Below are 18,558 nucleotides of genomic sequence, written 5' to 3' on the forward strand. Positions count from 1 at the left end.
AGGCAGGCTCCCTGCCTGCCCTGGGCCCACACCGCTCCCGGAAGCGGCCGGCACCACGTCCCTGCAGCCCCTGGGGGAGAGGGGACAGAGGGCTCCGTGCACTGCCCTTACCTGCAGGCACCTCCCCCCGCAGCTACCATTGGCTGGGAACGAGTAACCACAGTCAATGGGAGCTTTGGGGGTGGTATCCACAGGAGAGGGCTGCGCACGGCTGAGCCACCTGCCCCACCCCAGCCCTAGGAGCCACTGCCGGACATGCTGGCCACTTCCGGGAGTGGCGCAGGGGCAGGGCAGGCAGGGAGTCTGCCTGAGCGCTGCTGCGTGCTGCTGCCCCCCCGGAGCCACCTGAGCTAAGTGGCACCAGGCCAGAGCCTGCACCCCAAACCCCTCCTTCACCCCAACCCCCTGCCCTGAGCCCCCTCCTGCACTCCACCCCCTCTCCCATACCCCACACTCCCACCCTCACCCCCACCCCCTTGCCCCAGCCCTACATTCATGGCCCTGCATACAATTTCCTCACCCAAATGTGGCACTTGGGCCAAAAAGTTTGCCCACCTCTGCGATAAATCAACTGCCAGTAGATCGATCTCAGAGCATTGATCCTGGCTGTAGTGTAGATGTAGCCTTACTTGCACAAGCCCACCCTAGGATAATTGCTCAACCTTGCCCGGGGACTCAGCAATGCCCATGAGACATGCCTGGACTTGTGTTCTCCAAACACATGGGACTGAGGGTATAAAACAGAACACAGGGGCCCCATGCTTTGCCTTTCTCCTTCTCCCACACCTACACTGCAACAAGGACACTCTGAAGACTGAAGACTCCAACAGAGGAGACTGACCCAGGCTTCAAGGGTGAAACCTGTGGACTATGAACTGCAATATCCAGTGGGGTGAGAAAAACTGCTTAATCTAGATGTTGTCCAGGCTAATAAGGTTGAGAGTTTAACCTGCCTGCTTACATTTTATTTTATTTTATTTTGGTAACTACCTCTGACTTTTTGCCTATCACTTATAATCACTTAAAATCTATCTTTTGTAGTCAATAAACTTGTTTTACTGATTATCTTTACCAGTGAGTTTGCCTGAAGTGTTTGGTAAATCTGCTCAGATTTACAAAAGCTGATGTACATCCATTTTCCATTGATGAAGTAGTGAACCAATTAATAAATTTGCATTGCTCATCTTGAGCAGTGTGTAAGCAGTGTCAGGATGAGCTCCACCCTGACATCTGGTGGTGAGGTGTGGCAAGTTGTGGAAAAGAACTTGAGGGGCCGATCTCATTTGCATAGGCACACCCACCCTGCCTAGAATTAGGCCATAGCTGCCCAAATGGTCACTTTGGCTGCTGTGGGATCCCCAGTGTCTCTGTTATTGGGGCAGGAAGAATAAATTGTTATTACCCTGATTATGGGAACTGTGCTTGGAACTGTACTTGGCCTTTTGTTATGATGGAGGGACTCACCATCAACTAAGTAGCACTTGCTAGGCAAGGGTCATGGGTTCCAAAACTCTGAATGGAGAGAGGTTGGGGATAGGTATTAATACTTGGTGGTATGGGCCCCTTGGTGAGGGCCTTACATGCTAATTGCACTTCCTTCTTTCTCCACTGTGGAATATCAGAGCTAATTTTGATTCTATTAGGAGTCTAGTTACAGGCTGCTGAGCTCACTTTAGGCTAATGGTGCACCAGTACTGAGGCTCCCCTGCTGCAAGCTGAATTCACCAAAGAGCTGAACTGACTGAGAGCTGAAATCACTGAGTGTTGTGTTAAGTAGTGGGGGAGCCTGAAGATATATTGTGGAGCAGTTTGCGGGACGGCTGGAGTGCCTTGTGGACAGGCTGGTGGAGCAGTGCGTAGGACAGTGGGAGCTGCTTGTGGGACGCGGAGCAGTTTGTGGACCGGCTGGTGGAGCAGTTCGTGGGACGGCGGGAGCTGCTTGTGGGCCGCGGAGCGGAGCTGAGCGAAGGAGTTCGTGGGGTGGCTGGCGGAGCGGAGCGAAGCAAAGGCCTATGGAGCTGTGGGGTGGTCAGCTTCAGATCATGTAAGGTGCCTCTTACCCCCATCCCATCTCCACCCAGGTTGGGAGGTAAAGCTCCGCAGATAAACTTTCGAACTCTGGGGCTGCCCTGACCAGGGACAGAGACTTTTGGGTCATTGGACTTTTGGGACTTTGGGTGATTTGGGGTTGCTGGACTCAAGAACCAAAGGGAAAAGGGCATGCCCCAATTTGCTTGGGGTGGGTTTTTTTGCTCATGGGTTGTGTTATGAATTCTGTTGGTGGTGTTTCCCCAACATAATGCCACATTGTTTCTCTCTGTTATTAAAAGGCTTTTTGCTACACTCAGACTATGTGCTTGTGAGAGGGGAAGTATTGCCTCTTGGAGGCGCCCAGCGGGGGTGGTATAGATTTGTCCCAGGTCACTGGGTGGGGGCTCGAGCCGGTTTGCATTGTGTTATTGGAATGGATCCCCTAGATACTGAACCCGGCCCTTGTTGCTGCCAAATCTGAAGGGCAGAAGGGTTACAAGTGCAAGACAGTATATTCCTGAGGTGCAAGCCTGGGAGCTGGGGGGCTTTGGCTTTCTCTGTGTGATTCATGAGTGGCTCTGGGAGCATTCATGCAATCTAGCTGGGTGTGGGGTAATCAGAGCACGTGGAGGGGTTTGCTGCTTATCTCTCCAGCCTAGGCTGTCTCTCACAATGCTTTGCGAGGGACAAGGGGGCACAGTTGTCCCACAGTCCCAGGCTGCACCCCGGGGATCCTGTCACAGGGATGACCTGGGTAATTCTAGGACTGCCAGTCGGACAGCGATCCCAGGCAACATAATGGAGTGGCTGATATGGGACTCGATTAATGAAGAACTGAAGGTGTTGTAATTAATGCCAATCAACAGGAGTTTGTGGGAAACAGATCCTGTCATACTAACCTGACATCTTTTTTTGATGAGACTACAAGTTTGGTTGATAAAGGTAAGAGTGTTGACATAATATCTCCACTCTTCTGTAAGGCGTTTGACCTGGTGCTGCACAACATTTAGACTAAAAAACTAGAATGATAAACCATGAACATGGCCCACATTAAATGGATTAAAAGCTGGCTGATGGATAGGTCTGGATACCTAACTGTAAACAAGGCATCCTCCCTGAGCAGCTGTGTCTCTATTGGGGTCCTGCTCAGTTGGCTTTTGAACATTTGTATCAGTGCCCTGGAAGCAAACACAAGATGTTCACTGCGGAGGTAAGACGTGGGGTGGGAAATGAGGAAGAGGCCAGGGCTCTGCCCCAGAGCCAGCTGCATTGCTGGTTGGGCACAAACAAGGTGAGTTTTCATAGCCTAGGAACAAAGCCTGCAGGCCATGCTTAGGGAGGAACTCAGTCCAGCCAGGAAGAAAAGGACGCGGGGAGGGATGTGGCTAATCAGCTCCCAGCACCAGGCTGGGGCCACAGGGGCGAGGGCGAACTGCCGGGCTGCACACACAGCGGACTGCCGCTAGGGGCAAGGGCGGCGCTGTCCCTTCCGCGCGCGCCGCTGGGGAGGCAGGAGACTTTGTCGAGGGCCGAACCAAGAGGACACGGCAGGGGTCGGACGGACACCCCGCCCAGAAGGATGGTCCAGGCCGGGACCGTACCAAGCCCCAGCAGGGGCAGAGCCGGAGATCGCGCTCCCCCCTGCCAGGCCAGTGAGTCGGCCCGGCCGGGGCGGGGCCACGAAGCGGTGGCCCCACGTGGATTCTTCCGCTCGCTCGGCGCCTGCAGCATGGAGCGGGTGGCGCTGGGGGGTGAGTGGGGCCGGGGGGGCCCGGGCCGGGCCGGGGGGTGTCCCGGGCTCCCTCTCTGTGCAGCCTCCCCCCCGGGCCCCTCTAACCCGCCCTTTACCGTGTCCTCCTGGCAGAGCCGCCGCGGTTCCAGTGCCCCCCGGATTTCTCCCCGAGCCCCTTCGCCCCCGGGACGCCCTTCGCCCCCGACGAGCTGCGGGGCCCCTCCAAGGAGCTGTGGCTGATCCGAGCGCCGGCTGATTTCAGCCCGGACAGGTGAGGGGCAGGCCGGCCCTGCCGGAGGGGGGCTGGGAGCCAGGACGCCTGGGTTCTCTCTAGGGTTGCCAGTTTTGGTTTGATGTATTCCTGGAGGTTTCACCACATCACGTGGCATAATCTTTAATTCCTGGCGACTCCCAGGCCAATCCTGGAGGGTTGGCAACCCTTGTTCCCTCCCTAGCTCTGGGAGGGAAGTGGGGTCTAGTGGTCATTCACTGGGTGAACTTGGGCCAGACTCTTCCCCTCGGTATGGTGAGGATGATGTTCCTGCCCCCCTGTGCGGGGCTGGGTGGGGTGCTGTGGCTTTCCTTGTAATCTATCCAGCATGCTAAGTCCCTTGGTGGGGGCCTGTTACCTTCCTGTCCAGTGCTTTCTCCCTTGGGTAGGGAGTGAAGCCTAGAAGGGCCCGCAGGACACTGGCGAGGTGAGGTAGCTGCTCTACCCCCAAGCTCTGTACTGGCTTTGGTCCTTCAGAGGCTTGTGCAAAGCCTGGGACTCACAGAGCAGCCAGTTCTGAGCCCTAGTCTGCTGTGGGGGTATGGAGCCAGGGGCCTGGCCTGTGGGTGAGGCTGCCTCGAAGCTCATGCCCCCTGGTTACCGTGCTGTTCCAGCCCAAGGCTCACCTGAGGTTCTCCTGCTTCCTCCTCAGCCTGGATGGCTGCGCTGTGCCCCTGGTCGGGTTCCAGACGCTGAAGACAAAGTTTGATGGGACGCAGCGGGTCTTTGACATCCACAGTACCTTGGGGGAGCTGGGCAGTCCCTCCCTGCTAGTGTCCTCCACCCATTCTGGCCAGCTCTCCTGCGCAGCCTCCTTCCACGGCTGCATGCGCATCTGCGAGAGATTTGGGGATCCCAGCAGCAGGAGCCCTGGCCAGGCTGTTGCAGCCAGGCCTCCCCTCCAGGTCCCAGAAGGCCTCCGGCAGCGTTTCCTGCCCTTTGGGGGCAGCCCAAAGCAACGATGCCCAGAGGCCACCACATCCACGCCAGTGACAGATGTGCTGGGGTCTGCCAGGAAGAAGAAGAAGAAAAAGAGAGTGAAAGAGGAGCCTGTGGAGCTGCTGGTGTCGATAAAGCAGGAGCCTCCCGAGGAGCCCTGGGGCTGGGGGAGTAGTGATCCTGGCCCTAAACCCCCCGGAGGGGAGGATGATGGCTTTAGGGGGGCAGAGGGGCCCACTCTGGGGCATCTGAGCCCCAAGCACAAGAAGAAGAAAAAGAAGCACAAATACGAGGCTCTGGAGGGGGCAGTCTGGTCAGGCAAGGCCGAGCTGCTGGACCCCAGCTTCATAAAGCAGGAGCCTGCGTGTTCCCAGGAGTGAATGTGGCTGAAGCCTGGGGCCAGGGGGTTTGACTCAAGACGTGTGGTGAGGACGGCCCATCACTGCTCTGACCTGCTACAGAGATGGGGAATGCCAGCTTCATATGGGGTGCCCCAGACTACCCTCCAAAGTCCCAGCATCCCTCCATAGGCATTGGGTGCATTGGGCCCCCTGCTCCTCCAGGGCCACCCAGAGGTGCCCGTGCAGTGCCTGCTGCCACAGGAAGAAGGGGGAGGCCTTGGTGGCTCCAGGCGGAGCAGGACACGTTCTGGGACCCAGCTGGCGACTGTGGCTAGGCTGATCTGGGTGTGCCTGGTGTTTGTGGCGGCTACTGGCTGAACCCTGCTGGCTGCCGCCTGGGTGGCTGCAGGATCCTGCCCAAGGCTGGGAGGGGCCACAGGGAGTGGAGTTGTGTTGTGTCTCTGCCTTCAGTTATAAATGCAAGTACGCATGGGGACTTGTTCTGTCTCCTTTCAGCGCCGTGGCTGTAGGGTGCCCCTCACCACCAGTGACTGTTCCCTGGCGGGGAGGGGAGAGGGCAGCTAGCTCCCCATGAGGCCAGGCACCCCCACCTCCCCAACCATTCCGGTTCTTGTGCTGCACCACCACCACACTGGAAATCGGGTTGAGTCTGGTGCCTTGTACTGGCTTTCCCCAGGGTTCCTGCTGCGGGAGCTGGGAGGTTCCCAGCAGCCCTGGGGCTAGGGCTTGGGGGTCAGGGGGAGTCACCCAGTGTGGCGGTTTACTGATGAGGCAGAACACAGCTTTATGCAAGCAAGCAGGCTGGTCAGCTGAAATGGGCTGCTGCCCCCAGCTTTCCACCTTCCCCTTTTATTATATTTCTCCCCCCTATGCATTACATACTTCTACCGCAAAAAGACACACAAAGGAATGTATGACGTTGATTAATATACTTGTTTACCAACTTTTATCTACTACAAGCCTGGTTCTCAGGCCTTGAGCTCAGGCAAAGAAAGCTTCCCACGGTTACTGTCATTTAATCAACTTCTCATGGTTCATATCTAGTCCTTGTCCTTGAATAGAGCAATGTGTGCATTGCTTCTACAAAACAGTCAGGGTGTGCCCTGACTGTTTCCAGGTGGAATAACTAAACATGAACCCTTCAACCCAGCTCATGTCCCCATTTATCCAGCTGCCAGGGGCAGTGCCTTACTGAGCTCCCAGGCAGCATGGCACAGCTGGGCATGGGCCTCCCTCAGTGCCTCCTGCCTGCTTGTCAGGGAAGGTGGAGGGGACCGGATGGGAGATGGAGGCTGGCTGAGGCTGAAGCCTGTTTGCTAGGGGAGGGGAGTTCTGCGGTGTGCCAGAGCCAGGGAGTGGGCAGCAGTGCCTGGTGTGTTCCTTTCTGCTGCTGGGGGGCAGGGGCCTGGCTCAGGGAGCCCCTCCCTCCCCGCCCCCCCCCCCGGGGGAGCATCAATGCCCTGTCTAGAACCAAGGTACTGTGCTGAGGAGCTTCCCCATCCACTGCTAGGCCTCTCACTTAGTGCCCTGGCCACAGGGAGAAGGGTGTTAGCAGGGGAGCTGGGTGCCAGTGGGCCTCTACCTTGAAGGTCCTGCCCTGGTGTGGCTCCCAGGGCCCATGTGCCTGCTGGGAAGCAGGGCCAGGGTGCTGGGGGTGAGTGTGACCAGGCCAGTCACCCCAGTTGTGGGGGGAGGAGTGGCAGGGCAGGTTCTGGGCAGTACTTTGGGGGTGGGGGAGGTGGGGGGGGTTGGGAACAGACTCTGCAGAAGCTGGAGGTGTGGGGTGCAGAGCTGCTTCTCCCAGCAGCTCCCCAGGCTCTGCGCACTCCCATGTGGGCACAGCCATCACCTCGTTGACCTGGCTCCATGTGTGTGCGCACGCAGGGGAGCGGGCAGGGCCTGTGTCCCTGGGGGAGAGGAGCCAAGCAGAGCGATGGGAGTGGCAGATGCAGCCATTTTGGTGGGTGCTCTGGTGGGGCCCCAGTACTGGAGAGGGGCTGTCAGGGGCACAGCCACCTTTAGTGGCAGGCTCAGAGACAGTTGGCAGGGAAGGAGTGGGGTTGGCAGGGCAAGGGCAACACCCTTGGCATGAGCCCCAGTGACTCACTGTGCCCCCTCAGAATCCTGCTAAATCACTGCACCCCAAACCTCAGAGACCCCCAAGCCCCACTGAGTCATTGCAGCCCCAAACCTCAGAGATGCTGCCCCCACTGAATGACTGCACCCCCAAACCTCAGGGACCCCCAAACCGCAGCCACCATTGAATCAGTGCACTCCCAGATGCCACTCTCCCAAGCTAACAGGAGGTATTTTATTTAACTTGCCTCATTTAAACCCTACCGCTCCATCGGTGTAACTTTGTGAATTAAACCTGGGATGCTGTTACAGTGTGCCGTGTGCTGGAATTGAGAGGTCCCCTCCCACAACCATCCACTTGTTTCAGCCCTGGTTCTGGGGCTGTCCCTGGAGCCTTATGCTGCTCCCATGATGCCTGTGACTTGCCCCAGCTGCTGCCCTTCTCTCAGGTCTGGCAGCTTGAACAGCTCCCTGGTGCGTGGGGGACTGTGATGTCTGGCAGTGGCCATGGTTGGAGTTAGTGACTCTTGAGACAAAATGGGGATTTTTTGTAATAGTTTTAGAGGGCCTGCTTGTGCTTCAGTTTCCCCCATGGGTGGAAAGGGACTGTTTGCTCCCAGGGCAGGGTAAGCTATGGGGTGAATAGTAACCAGTTGTTAGGGTGATTGAGGCCCACATAGACCCTACTGGTGGAGCATCTGAGCAGACAATAGCAGATCCAGGGGCCTGGACACTGACACCTAGCAACCAAGGACCCAGAGAGAAACAGACTCCCCAGCTCAGCGAGGGGGGGGCTAAGTGGAGCCTGTGGGAAGCTCTTGGGGCACACCTAGAGTCTGATGGGGCGTGCGGGACGACAGAGCTTGAACAAGGGGATTCACTACAGCTTGGCGGGGCTCTGGTTACCCCCCCATGGACTATGCTTCAACCCAGTGGTTTTCAAACTTTTTTTCTGGCAACCCAGTTGAAGAAAATTGTTGATGCCCATAACCCAACAGAGCTGGGGATGAGGGGTTTGGGAGGGGCTCAGGGCTGGAGCAGAGGGTTGGGGTGAGGGCTTTGGGGTGGGGCTGGGGATGAGGAGTTTGGGGTGCAGGAAGGGGCTCTGGGTTTGGGGGGGCGGGTTGGGGCAGAGGATTGGGGTGCAGGCTTACCTCGGGCGGCTCCCCATCAGCAGCACAGCAGGGGTGCTAAGGCAGTCTTCCTGCCTCTCCTGGCCCTGCAGACTGCACTGCACCCCGGAAGTGGCCAGCAGCAGGTCCAGCTCCTAGGCGGAGGTGCAGGCACACCCCCCCCCCCAGCTCCCTTTGCCCGGAAATTGGCCAATGGGAGTGCAGAGCCGGTGCTTGGGCAGCATGTGGAGCCCTGGGGCCCTCCCCGCCTAGAAGCCAGACCTGCGGCTGGTTGCTTCTGGGGCGCAGCGCGGGGTCAGAACAGGCAGGGACTAGTCTGCCTTATCCGGGCAGCACCACCGAGGGGACTTCTAATGGCCCCGTTGGCGGTGCTGACCAGAGCCACCATGACCCGGTGCCTTACATTCCGCAACCCAGTCCCATAGTTTGAAAACCACTGCTTTAACCTACACTTCTCTCTGCTAACCTAAGGACTTCCTGTGCTGTGTTCCACAGGGCTACTAACCCCTCCTGGTTTGAAAGCGCTGTGAGTGGCTTGCAGAGGTGTATTGATCCTTGGAAAATCTGCAAGTCTCCTTCAGGGGTCTGCCTCAGTGGGACATGCTGAAGGGAGCTCATGGGGTGAAGCAGGGGTGCTGAAGGCCCAGAGGTCCAGTCTAAGGAGATGGTGAAGCCACAGGGCTAGCCCTGGAGGAAGAGTCAGACCCCTATAAGGCTTCTTCCTGCAGGCTGTTTCAAAGATGAGGCCATAGCACTTACTCTACGGATCTGACAGCTCCCTGCTGGGGCCATAACACACACAAAGGTGAGCAGCTTTCCCCACCCCCACTCCAGCTCCTGGCATCAAGGCAGTGCTCTAACCCCAGAGACCTGGAGTCCTTGCTCTAGCAAATCTCCCCTGGCTGCACTAGAAGCTATTGGCTGCTCCTTCCATGTGGCAGTGGGGCAAGGGAAGGTGCTGGGAGGGTCCCCAGCAGGGGACTCCTCCACATATGTGCAGGGAGTGCCAGGTTGGCATGGATTCCTGCACCTGCAGTGCATGCCCTTGAGGCTGCAGGCTACAACGCATGCTGTCAGTGCAGTGGGTGGAGGGGATTGGAACAGCTCCCTCACACTTCCCCAGGCTGAGATTCCTGAGCCAGCCAGCACCCCTTCCCGGGAGGACGTGGGGAGCCTAGATGCCAAAAACTCCTGTCCAGCTACCAGGTGGGGCTGTGTCCAAGTTTCTGCTTTACCCATCATCTGGCCCCTGGCAGTGAGGTTTGATGAGCCCCCCACTCCCTGCAGGCAGACACAGCTTGGGCAGGACGACTCCATGAGCCAAACCCGCATGAGATGCTGTTCGGTGGCCAGGCCCAACTGTGGCTTTATTGTCAAAGTCCAGACTTGCAGCAACAGCTGGGCTTTGGTTCCTGGTGCTGCTAAGTGTCCCCCGGGGCCCTGGCTTCCTGGCAGACAGCATACGGCATGCTGGCAGGGACGCATGGCCTGCTGGGCAAGGGGGGTTGTTCATTCCTGTTTGTCTGTGCTGCTGGCAGTGCTGTAGGGGATTGGCTCCGCTCATTTGGGGATCTTCAGAAAGGGCTCGTGGAGGGTGTCAAAGAGCCTCTTGGCCTGTAAGGAAATCAGAGGAAAGCCCTGAGCCGGTGAAGGCTGGAGCTCTGGGGCCAGCATCCTCTGCTGGGGCTTTCACCCAGGAATGCACCCAGCTAGTTCCATGCAGCCCCTTTGGTGCACAGGTAAGGCAAGGGGGAGGATGAGCACCTAGCTGGTGCATCAGAGAGTTCTCCATCCTGCTCCTACTCACCTTCTGGGGCCCGATGCCTGGGCAGAGGGAGAGATCCTCCTTGGATGCTTGTGCAATGTTCGCCAGAGACTGAAACAACAACGTTCAGAGTCAGAGGTGACCCCAGAAAGCCTAGGCCACAAGGCGTGACCTGCCGGGTCCTTCCATTCGGCCCCAGCACTCTGCCCCTCACGCTCATTGGGAAGTAGTGACCCAGTCCTGCTGCCGCACTGCAATATGGTGTGTGGGCTGATGACATGTCTCCTCCCAGGGGGGCTCCTGCAGGCTGGGAGCTCTAGGGGGTGGGGGTTCAGCAGCTTGGGCCAGGCTGGTTTGCCATCCTATTCTTTCCTGCAACTCGCATGCCTCTCTGGGGGCAGCATACTGCCCTGATAGACAGTGCTCATGCACTGCAGGGAAAGCCCAGAGACCCAGCTGGGCACCTGTCCTGCATGAACTGATACAAAGAGAGCAATGGGCCTAAGTAGTCCCAAAAGGCAGCCTGCCCTGCTCAGAGCTAGCAGTGGCAAGGCCCAGTTTGCACCCTGATGGGCAGCAGGTGGCTCACCCCAAATGTTGAGAGAAGGCTCAGTGTGTCCGTCTTGTTAACTGACTTCATGCTGGTCAGACAATCTGTCACCTGGAAAGAGAAACAGCTGCTGCATAGAATCATAGAAGATTAGGGTTGGAAGAGACCTCAGGAGGTCATCTAGTCCAACCCCCTGCTCGAAGCAGGACCAACACCAACTAAATCATCCCACCCAGGGCTTTGCCAAGCCGGGCCTTAAAAACCTCTAAGGATGGAGATTCCACCACCTCCCTAGGTAACCCATTCCAGTGCTTCACCACCCTTCTAGTGAAATAGCTTTTCCTAATATCCAACCTAGACCTCCCCCACTGCAACTTGAGACCATTGCTCCTTGTTCTGTCATCTGCCACCGCTGAGAACAGCCGAGCTCCATCCTCTTTGGAGCCCCCCTTCAGGTAGTTGAAGGCTGCTATCAAATCCCCCCTCACTCTTCTCTTCTGCAGACTTAATAAGCCTGGTTCCCTCAGCCTCTCCTCGTAAGTCATGTGTCCCAGCCCCCTAATCATTTTAATTGCCCTCTGCTGGATTCTCTCCAATTTCTCCACATCATTTCTGTAGTGCAGGGACCAAAACTGGATGCAATACTCCAGATGTCGCCTCACCAGTGCCGAATAGAAGGGAATAATCATTTCCCTTGATCTGCTGGCAATGCTCCTACTAATGCAGGCCAATATGCTGTTGGCCTTCTTGGCAACAAGGGCACACTGCTGACTCATATCCAGCTTCTCATCCCCTGTAATCCCCAGGTCCCTTTCTGTAGAACTGCCGCTTAGCCCGTTGGTCCCCAGCCTGTAGCCGTGCCTGGGATTCTTCTGTCCTAAGTGCAGGACTCTGCACTTGTCCTTGTTGAACCTCATCAGATTTCTTTTGGCCCAATCCTATAATTTGTCTAGGTCACTCTGGACCCTATCCCTACCCTCCAGCCTGTCTACCTCTCCCCCCAGCTTAGTGTCACCCACAAACTTGCTGAGGGTGCAATTAATCCCATCATCAAGATCATTAATGAAAATGTTGAACAAAACCAGCCCCAGGACCGACCCCTGGGGCACTCCACTTGACACCGGCTGCCAGCTAGACATCGAACCGTGCAGGTGACAGCGCCCCTCCTTGGCCGGGGAAAGTGCACTCACACCAGTCATAAACTTAATTCCCCTCTCCCCTTCCCACTGCATGTTGCTGAGAGACACTTCTGCTACAGGAGACCTAGTGAGGACACCGCTGTGCGGAAGCTCACCACATTGTTTGGCTGCTGCCATGAGACTGCTGTGGGGAAACTCATGGCATAGGGGTCCCTGGCAGGGCACTGCTGTGGGGAAGCTCAGCACAGGGGTCCCTGGCCTGGCACTGCTGCAGGGAAGTGCACAGCAGGGTAGCCTTACTATGGACAGGAAGTCCTGATCCACCTTCTCCTTGAGCAGGTCAGCTGGTTTCTGCTCGTAGGCTTTGTACGTTTCCAGGTAGCGACCAGCCTCTTCGGGGCTGAGGGGAACCGGAGACCCAAGAATTAGCTCAGGAATCATGAGACTGGATTGAACAGGCACAGTGCACACCAGGAAGGGTTAACGCCACAATGCTGAGCCCCACTGGAAGGTGCCCCAGCTGGCAGGGAGTGGCGTTCAAAGCCAGGCACAGGCAGGGTCCAGCTGCCAGGCTGGCTGAGCAGCTGCTAGGGCCAATGTTCAGCTCCGTGCTTAGACCCCAGCCCTGCTCCTGTCATCGGCCTCAGAGGGTCCCTGGGTGCTCCCCAAGGCCCACGGGGGGCAGTCGAGCGGAGCTTTCGGCACACAGGCCTAGGCACGCTGAGGACGATGGGGAGCCTTTGGGCAGTGCTTGAAAAATGAAACATGCTGCCCTGAGAAGACTTGCCACCTCCGGCCAGCCGGGCTTGATCCGCTCCTCACTGGGGAAGGGACCTGCCCACGGTCACAGTGTTGGGAATGGAACCCAGGAGTCCAGTCACAATGGCAGCCAAATCCCCAGGTTACCCACCAGCTCCATCACATTCCAGCAGAGATGGGAGCAGGGGCCTGGGTCTCACGGCCCTTGGCAGGACACACCCAGGCTGACCTGACCCAGCCTCCAGTTCCCCCACACATCTTGCCCCTTGGCAAGGCACTCCCAGTGCATCCCACCTGGCATGAAGCCCATCTGGCCCGGCCTCTGACTCCCCACTCCCTGGGTCTGGGTGTCACCCTCGATGTGATGGGCCCAGCCTCCAGCTCTCACCTCCAGGCCAGGATGAGGGTGCAGTCGGCCAGGATGCACAGCTTGGCCAGTTCCTTCAGTGACTGGTGTGGGTCCTTCTACAGCAAAGGAAAGCAATTCCCCTCTGAGACGGGAGGCAGTGGAGGAGGCAGGGGGTGTATGACCAGGGATGAAGGGGGAATTGAGCTGGGGAGGAGCAATGGGAGTGGCTGGGTGAGGCCATGGAGGCTGGAGAAGCAGGTGGATCACTGTGCAGTAGGATGGGAAACTGGGGAGGTGGCTGGAGGGGAGGGTGCTGGTTCCAGGCCCCCTCCCCCAGCCGTGCAGCAGGGAGGGAGAAGGCACTGTTGCAGGAGAGGGTCTGGTTCAGGCTAGGAGGGGACCGAGGCACTGGGGCTCCTTACCACATCGACCTGCACGAGCAGCACCTGCACCGCGTACGCCTTCCCCAGGAGCTGCAGCCGCTCATGGATGTATTTGGGGTTCAGGTTGTGGTACCGCAGGCTGTGAGGGGAGCAGAGAGCAGCGGAGCCATGGGCAACCCCTCTCCTGCCCACCCCACTGGCAACCCTCCTTGCCTGCCCTGCAACCCCAGCTCTCCCAACCATCGGCCTGCTCCCCAACTCCCCCTCACAAGAGCCCAGCTCTCCCAGCCATCATCCTGACCCACTCAATCACCCTAAGTGCCCAGCTCTTCCAGCCATCAACCTTCCCCACCAACCCCGACCCAGAGCCAGGCTTTCCCAGCCATCAGCCTGCCCCCCAACCGGCTCTCCCAGCCATCGGCCTGCCCCCCCAACCGGCTCTCCCAGCCATCGGCCTGCCCCCCAACTCCACCCCCAGAAAGCCCAGCTCTCCCTGGCATTGGCTCACCCACCCACCTCAGGAAGAGGGCACATGTGCTCTGGCCCAGCACATAGTCAGGGATGATCTCGCCAAACTCCCAGGGAACGTTGCGCACAAATTTCAGGATGGGGTTCCCCCGCTGTGAAGAGAGGGGGAGTCCTCACAGCATCAGAAATGGGGTGCCAGCTGTGACGGGGCACTGTTAAGAGACTGGGAGGAGAGACTTGGAAGCCCCCGATGGGGGGGGCAAGCCCTCAATGTGAGCGGCTGGGAGAGAGGGGGTGGGTGAGTCCCTGACAGAAGACCTGGGGAAAGGCAGGATGGGCAAGCCCTCAATGGAGGAGCTGCGGAGAGGCCAGGGGAGGTGGGGTTGGGCAAACCCTTGACAGGGGCACCCGGGAAAGGATAGGGCAGGGCAGGCAAGCCCTTGATGGGGGGCACCAGAGAGAGACCCAGAGTGGGCAAGCCCCCAATGGGGATGGGGGGCACTGAACCATGCAGCACAAGAGCCAGGGCCTGGGGAGACCCTCACTCCACAGACCTCTCCTGCAGAGAGAGACTGCCCCCTCTGATGCCAAAAGAGAGTGAGCAGATGTGCCCCTCAGGCAGCCACCTCACGCCCACTCTCACCTGGCGAGCGCTGACGATGATGCAGTTGCTCTTGGCCCCCGGTTTCAGCATGGGGCTGGGGTCTGAGTCCCCACTGGCAGCAGGGGGTACAGTGCTGGCCTCACTGCCTGGAGGGAGCACTCCTGAGGCAGCTCCTGCTCTGGACCCCGATGATGCAGCTGTCACCCTGGCAGGCGGGGAGACTGGCATGGAGGCCGAGGACACAGAGACCTGTGTGACGACGTATTCGGCATAGGAGGTGGCCCCAGGCAGGGCAGGGGCCCTGGGCTCTGCTGCAGAGCAAGAAGATTTGAAGATGGGTCTCACCTGGCGGGAAGCAACAAACCCTGGGTGAGAGGGAGACAGAGCCAGCTGTGCGTGGGCAGGGACCTCTCAAGGGGAGCTGGCTATGAGTTGGAGTGACCCCAAGTGTGCCAGGGATTCCCTGAGGTAGCAGGGAGTTTCTTGGGGGAAGCACTGAGCCAGCTCTGTGCTAGGGCACCCAGAATGAGCAGCGTAGCAGAAAGAGGGAGCCTGACACATGAGCCTGGTGCAAGGCCTGAAGCCTGAACCAAAGTTAGCAAAAGTTATGCTATGAGCAACAGCCAGGCCCTGCAAATGCAGATGCTTGCCTGCAAGTCAGTGCCCGGCACACGAACGCAGCTAGCATTGCTAAAAGACACCGGCTATGTAAACACGTTCCAGCAGGCCAGCACAAGAACACCCCAACCTAGCACTTGATAAAATGGTTTGACAAAAGTAATAAATAGGGATATTTTGTCTGAAACATCACAAGTAAAAGTACAAAGACAGGTGGTGAACAGAAATGTTTTGTCGGAAACATCAAGAGGAAAGTATAAGGGGAGGTAACAAACATGTCATGAAACCCCTAAGGTGATATGTAAGTTGTTTATCCCAGATTGTTTGTTTTCATTTATAAATGTTGGAATACCTCACTTTAACCCTTCGTCTGGCCTACGGGGCAGTGGGAAGTCCTGCCGCTAACTGAGCTAGTCCATTGTCATAGGCATACATGTGTTAGTGTACTTGTAACCATTGAGCCGGGGCATTAGCACCGTGCTGTGTTGGCAACAAACCTGGCTGGGCGCCTTCACTACTAAACCAAGTCTTGTGGTCTCATTGGGCAGTTCAATTGGAGCCTGCTGTGAGGGCTGTTTGGCCAGCATGTGAAAAAAACACGCACACAACGGAACATCTGATGACAAGCAGGGTGTGCCTCGGGGTTCCTGGGGAGAGGCAGAGCCAACTCAGTGCTCTGTGTGTGAATCTCAGCGTCCCTGGACACAACGAGCTACCTAGCAGGTCCTCTCCAAGAGCCACCCCTGCCTCCTTTCCTACCATGGTATGTTCAGGGTCCTGTGACTGCACGGTGAATCTCTTCCTCCCCTCAGGGGCCTGGGCTGCTTCCATGGGCTCCATCCTTCAGAACCCAGCCTGCAGCGATTCCTGGGGAGAGTCCAGAGCAGATATCAGCAGGGACCAGCCTCACTCAGCAGCCTGGTTATGAAGAGTTCATAGTCCTGTGGTTACGCACCAAAGAGCTCTCAAGGGCAGGGGCTCAAGGCAGCAGGGCTTGAGCTCAGCACAGCACAGCATTTATCTTGCTAGCCCGCTCAATGTGGCCCATTCCTTGGGGTTACAGTTGAGGTGCCCCAGGGGAAAACATTGGGATAGTGTCTCCTGGGCATAAGTCAGTAACAGGTGGCCAGGGGAGGGGGGGTTTGTCCTACACTGATGTTTGGTTGGTGTCAGGAGCCACTCGCTTGTACAGACTTATCTGTCAGGGGAAATACTGGATGACACAGACTCTCCCAGCCTGGTGTTTGTGACCCCCCAAGGTCATGGACAAGTTCAGGAGACTGTCTTTATGGCTAGATGGGGATGGGGGGTGGAAGGTCAGCATGGCAGGAGAGGCCCTATTTCCCAGGGGGCTCTGGGGCGCCTTACACAGTTCAGGGCTCCCAGCAGTAGGGCTAGTGCTGGCTCCCCCGCTGCAGCCCACGAGTCAGGGCCCAGTGCCCCCTGCCCAGGTCAGGGCTTGACGCCCCCTGCCAGCGTAAGGGGGCCAGGGTAAGTGCCGGGGCCAGGGTAAGTGCCAGGGTCAGGACTAGGGTTGCCAACCTCCAGGAATTACAGATGAATCGTTAAAGATTATATTGTGCGGTGAAATCTCCAGGAATACGGCCAATCAAAACTGGCAACTCTAGTCAGGCCTGGGTCATGGGTTGAGGGTCGGGGCTTGAGGCCTCCGCCAGGGCCAGGGCCAGGGTCAGGTTTGGGGGAAGGTGCCTGGAGAGGGTCAGGGTTCGGGGCTGGCTCAGGGTCACTGCCCCCCCACCAGGGGTAGGTGCTGGGGGTCGTGATAGGGGTCAGGATAAATGTCGGGGTCAGGGGTCGCGGTTGGGGTCAGAGCCTGGCGCCCCGCCCCCCTTCCCGCCAGGGTCAGGCCTCGCGCCGCCCCTGCTGCCGCCCAATCACGTGATGCTTTTCAGCAGGGCGGGGGACTCACTAGCAGGACCGCTCCGCCCCGCCCCCTCCGCCCTGTGATTGGCTGTGGCGCCACGACTCAAAACAACGCTCGTCTCGGGGTCCCCGCGCATGCGCATTAGCCTTCGGCCTCACCAGCACCACGTGACGCGTCCCCCAATGAAGGAAGGAGCGGAACGGTTCCGTTCCCCCGTCGAGCGCGAGCTGGGGGTTGGCCGCAGCCCCGCGGGTCTCTGTGATGTCAGCGATGGCCCGCGGGGAGGACACCAGCTCCGCCGCGCCTCCAGACTCTATGGGTGAGGCGACCAGAGGGAGCGGCTTCCCCCGCTGGCCGCTCTACCTGCGGGGCCGCCGGGACTCTGTGGTAGCGAGAAGCGAGATGAGCTCACTGGGGCCTGTCTAGCCTCGGGTCCTCCGGAGTCTATGGTGTGGAGCCCGGGACTGCTCGGGCTCTGTGGTAGCGAGAAGCTGGAGGAGGCGTCGAGATGGGCTCATTGGGGCCCGACTAGCGTCGGGTCCTCCGGACTCTATGGTGTGGGGGAGGCTGGGGCTCCAGATTACTGGTGGGATTAGTGCGCAGAAGGCCACTGAGCTCCTTGCAGGGCCGGGGGAAGGGGCGAGATGCTGCTTGGCAGGTCCCACTCCCCTACCCCTTTTTGATTGCTAGGTTCTAGTTTTGCTGCAGGTAACACTGTTACACATTAAAATTATTAAAATAATACATTTCATAGAAGATTAGGGCTGGGAGAGACCTCAGGAGGTCACCTAGTCCAACCCCCTGCTCAAAGCAGGACCGATCCCCGACTAAATCATCCCAGCCAGGGCTTTGTCAAGCCCGACCTTAAAAACCTCTAAGGAAGGAGATTCCACCACCTCCCTAGGTAACCCATTCCAGTGCTTCACCACCCTCCTAGTGAAATAGTGTTTCCTAATATCCCACCTAGACCTCCCCCACGGCAACTGGAGACCATTGCTCCTTGTTCTGTCATCTGCCACCGCTGAGAACAGCCAAGCTCCAGCCTCTTTGGAACCTCCTGTGACATAATTGACATGAACTGTGACCGTTCAGATCATTATTGCAACCAGGGTCCTATGGTTGCACCAGGTCTTATACAGAGGAGGTCAAAGGGGGTGTCTATGGAAAGGTGGTAGTTTGCTGGTTACGATTATGCTGCCTGTATGTATCATTTTTGTATTTGAAGTTATGATTATTGACTATGTACTTGTATCTCAATGTGTTTGATTCTAACTAACCTAAGCGAAGCATTTGGTCAGCTTCTTGAGAAAGGACTATTCTCAGTAAGTGCCAAATCAAGAAACACTGAACTGACAATGGACTTTGGAAGATGCCAATCCACATCTGAGCTTTCCTGGGAATGTTCAAACTAACATGTAAACAATTGCATCGGCCTGCAAAAAGTTGAATCATTCACGGACAGGTGATTTGCCAGGTGGCTACAAACTCCATCTT

General features: G+C 57.7%; 2 protein-coding genes across 2 annotated transcripts; one reads left to right on the plus strand and one right to left on the minus strand.

Annotated features, from left to right (window-relative positions):
- The first annotated feature begins 3,590 nt into the window (after positions 1–3,590).
- POLR1G (RNA polymerase I subunit G) lies at positions 3,591–5,810 on the plus strand. Its single transcript, XM_048834385.2, has 3 exons — positions 3,591–3,782; positions 3,896–4,034; positions 4,687–5,810. The coding sequence occupies exons 1-3, from the start codon at positions 3,611–3,613 to the stop codon at positions 5,351–5,353; spliced, it is 978 nt and encodes a 325-aa protein (XP_048690342.1). The 5' UTR covers positions 3,591–3,610; the 3' UTR covers positions 5,354–5,810.
- A 308-nt stretch (positions 5,811–6,118) lies between these two features.
- ERCC1 (ERCC excision repair 1, endonuclease non-catalytic subunit) lies at positions 6,119–17,526 on the minus strand. The gene is made up of 10 exons (XM_048834386.2): positions 17,223–17,526; positions 15,939–16,046; positions 14,601–14,906; positions 14,006–14,109; positions 13,529–13,628; positions 13,146–13,222; positions 12,299–12,398; positions 10,899–10,970; positions 10,352–10,420; positions 6,119–10,158 (listed from the first exon to the last, which is right to left on the minus strand). The coding sequence occupies exons 2-10, from the start codon at positions 16,017–16,019 to the stop codon at positions 10,105–10,107; spliced, it is 963 nt and encodes a 320-aa protein (XP_048690343.2). The 5' UTR covers positions 16,020–16,046; positions 17,223–17,526; the 3' UTR covers positions 6,119–10,104.
- Positions 17,527–18,558: the final 1,032 nt, after the last annotated feature.

This window comes from Caretta caretta, chromosome 23 (genome assembly GCF_965140235.1).
Source record: "Caretta caretta isolate rCarCar2 chromosome 23, rCarCar1.hap1, whole genome shotgun sequence".
Taxonomy (NCBI): domain Eukaryota; kingdom Metazoa; phylum Chordata; order Testudines; family Cheloniidae; genus Caretta; species Caretta caretta.